At 47.4% G+C, this 2553-nt stretch overlaps 1 protein-coding gene across 1 annotated transcript; it reads right to left on the bottom strand.

Moving 5' to 3' along the window:
- Nucleotides 1-207: 207 nt before the first annotated feature.
- LOC143605326 (uncharacterized) lies at nt 208-1059 on the bottom strand. Its single transcript, XM_077081483.1, has one exon. It carries the CDS (start codon nt 1057-1059, stop codon nt 208-210), a length of 852 nt encoding a protein of 283 aa, XP_076937598.1.
- Between the last annotated feature and the right edge of the window lie 1494 nt (nt 1060-2553).

The following is a 2553-nucleotide window of genomic DNA, read 5'->3' as shown; positions in this document are numbered from 1 at the left end:
GGAGTTTGATAACCTCCTTTTTGGCCACCTCTGACATGTTAGGGTTAAGCCTTCTCTGAGGTTGGATTACAGGCTTGTACTCATCCTCCATGAGTATCCTGTGCGTGCAAAAGTTCGGGCTAATGCCCAGAATGTCCATGAGTTTCCACGCAATAGCCTGTTTATGTGCCTTGAGCACATCAACCAACCTCGACTTCTCATCATTCGTCACTGAGAAGAAATGATGACGGGCAAATCGGTCTCACCGTCCAAGAAAGCATACTCAAAATGAGGAGGAAGCTCTTTAAGCTCGAGGGACGGTGGTGCCTCAATAGATGGTCTCTCCTTTGGTCCCTCGGTGCTATCGGCAACCGTGAACACCTCGGGGTATTCAGGAGGTGAGCTGACAAGAATGCTCAGGTCGTGCTCCAGAGGAACATCAACCTCGTCCTCCTGATTGAGCAAATCTGCTCCAGAGATGTAGTCAAGACATTGTTCAAACTGAGATATGAATGTGTCAAGAAAGTAAATGGAATCGTCCTGACTACTGGAGTTTCTCATTGATTTGACGACATCGAAGGTGACGTTCTCCTCCCCTACACGAAGTGTAATTTTGCCGTCGAAGACGTCAATAAGCGCTTTAGCATTACGCAAGAAGGGTCGTCCCAAAATGATTGGGACCTGATCGTCAGCCTCCATGTCAAGAATAACAAAATCCACGGGAAAAACGAATTTATCGACTTTAACGAGTACGTTTTCCACAATTCCCCGCGGATATTTGACCGAGAGGTCGGCCAAGGATAAACTCATGCGCGTCGGAACTGGCTCGCCAAGGTCTAGCTTTTTATATAGAGAATATGGCATCAGATTAATGCTAGCACCTAAATCGGCCAACGCGTAGCTCTCAGTCGAGCTGCCAAACAAACACGGGATCGTGAAGTGACCCGAGTCTGCTAATTTCTCCGGAAGCTTGTTCTGGACTACCGTAGAGCATCCTTCATTAAGACATACTGTCGAAAGCCCCTCCAGCTTCTTCTTATTCGAAAGAAGATCTTTTAAGAATTTGGCATATTTAGGCATATGCTGGAGTGCCTCGACAAACGAAAGATTGATTTTTAGCTGTTTAAACATGTCCAAGAAATGTCCATATTCCTGCGCATACTTCTGCCGCAGAAGACGAGCAGAATACGGAACTCGAGTAAGATCAACTTCGGGACTCTTCCTATCTTCAATCTTCTTCTCAACAACTTTCTCTGCAGGAGACTCACCGTTTGACGCGGGGTACTTGCTGAGACTCGCCTCTCGTGCGTCCTCATAGAAGTCTCCATCTCTATCTCCTCGTCCACCGGCTCCTCATCATCTGCTGGCGACTGCTCTCGATCACCTACTCTACCACTACGGGTGGTCACCGCCTTCAACTGTGCCTTCGGGTTAAGCTATGTGCTGCCCTGAAACGCTCCGACCTGTTTATTAGGTAGCATCTGCTTCATCATCTCATCCACCTTTCGAGACATCTCCAAAAATGACGACTGCTGGTTCTTCAATAGGGTGTCGTGCTCAGCCAGTCTCTACTGTGTGTTAGTATCTCTGTCAATAAGGTGGGAAAGCATGGTAGATTGCTTAGTTAGAATCTCCTTAAGATCCGGATCCATACCACTACTCTTTCCCGCACTCTAACTTCCTGCTACCTCTAGGTCACTAACATGCTCCTGCCTCTGCTGAAAACCCTGAGCATTACCTCCTGACCTCCATCCATAGTTGGAGTTATTTCTCCATCCTGAGTTACCGTAGGTATTCGCTCCTCGATTCTGATTACCCAAGTAGTCCACCTTCTCCTGTTGATCGACCGGACAATCAACTGTATCGTGCCCTCCGCGACAGATTTCGCATTTCTGAGCGATCTTCTTCAACTCTCGGATATCCTTCTGCATTGCCTCTAAGGAAGCCGCGATGGTAGTATCATTCGAGACCTGATAAATGCCTCGAGCAGAAGAGGTGGTGGTTTTAGAAGTACTCGGGCGGACGGCTCCTGCTGCTCGGCTAGGGCGAAACTCTCAAACAACGACTCACACTCATCTATATCCAGCTTCTCTAACATGTTTCCTCCAGCTGACGTATTGAATCTCTTCTGCATCTCAAAGGTCAGCCCGTTATAGAATTTCTCGACTACAGCCCTTTCAAGTAGACCATGTTGGGGGCATCTACTAAGCAGATTATGGAACCTCTCCCAAGTCAAAGGGTATGGCTCGTCAGGGTCCATGCGGAAGGAACAGATCTGATCACGAAGTTGCGAGGCTTTAAATGGTGGAAAATACTTCTTAAGGAATTCAGCTTGAAGATCATTACAGGTAGTGATGGACCCCGGGGAAGGTTTTCCAACCACGACGAAGCACGACCCTCTAGAGAAACTGGAAAAAGATGAAGGTATATAGAAGCACGAGTGACGTTGGCAATATTGAAAATGTCGAAAATATGAGTGAAATTGTTCAGATGTCCTGGCGCGTCCTCGTCTTCAAGTCCGTGAAATGGGGCAAAATTAGTGATGGAATTCATGACGTTGGTTGGAATCTGCCA

The sequence above is a fragment of the Bidens hawaiensis genome, unplaced genomic scaffold, assembly GCF_021521415.1.
Source record: "Bidens hawaiensis isolate Kalapana, Puna unplaced genomic scaffold, B.hawaiensis_p1.1 tig00069028_1, whole genome shotgun sequence".
NCBI classification, from domain to species: Eukaryota; Viridiplantae; Streptophyta; class Magnoliopsida; order Asterales; family Asteraceae; genus Bidens; species Bidens hawaiensis.
This window is presented reverse-complemented; position numbering and strand designations above follow the sequence as displayed.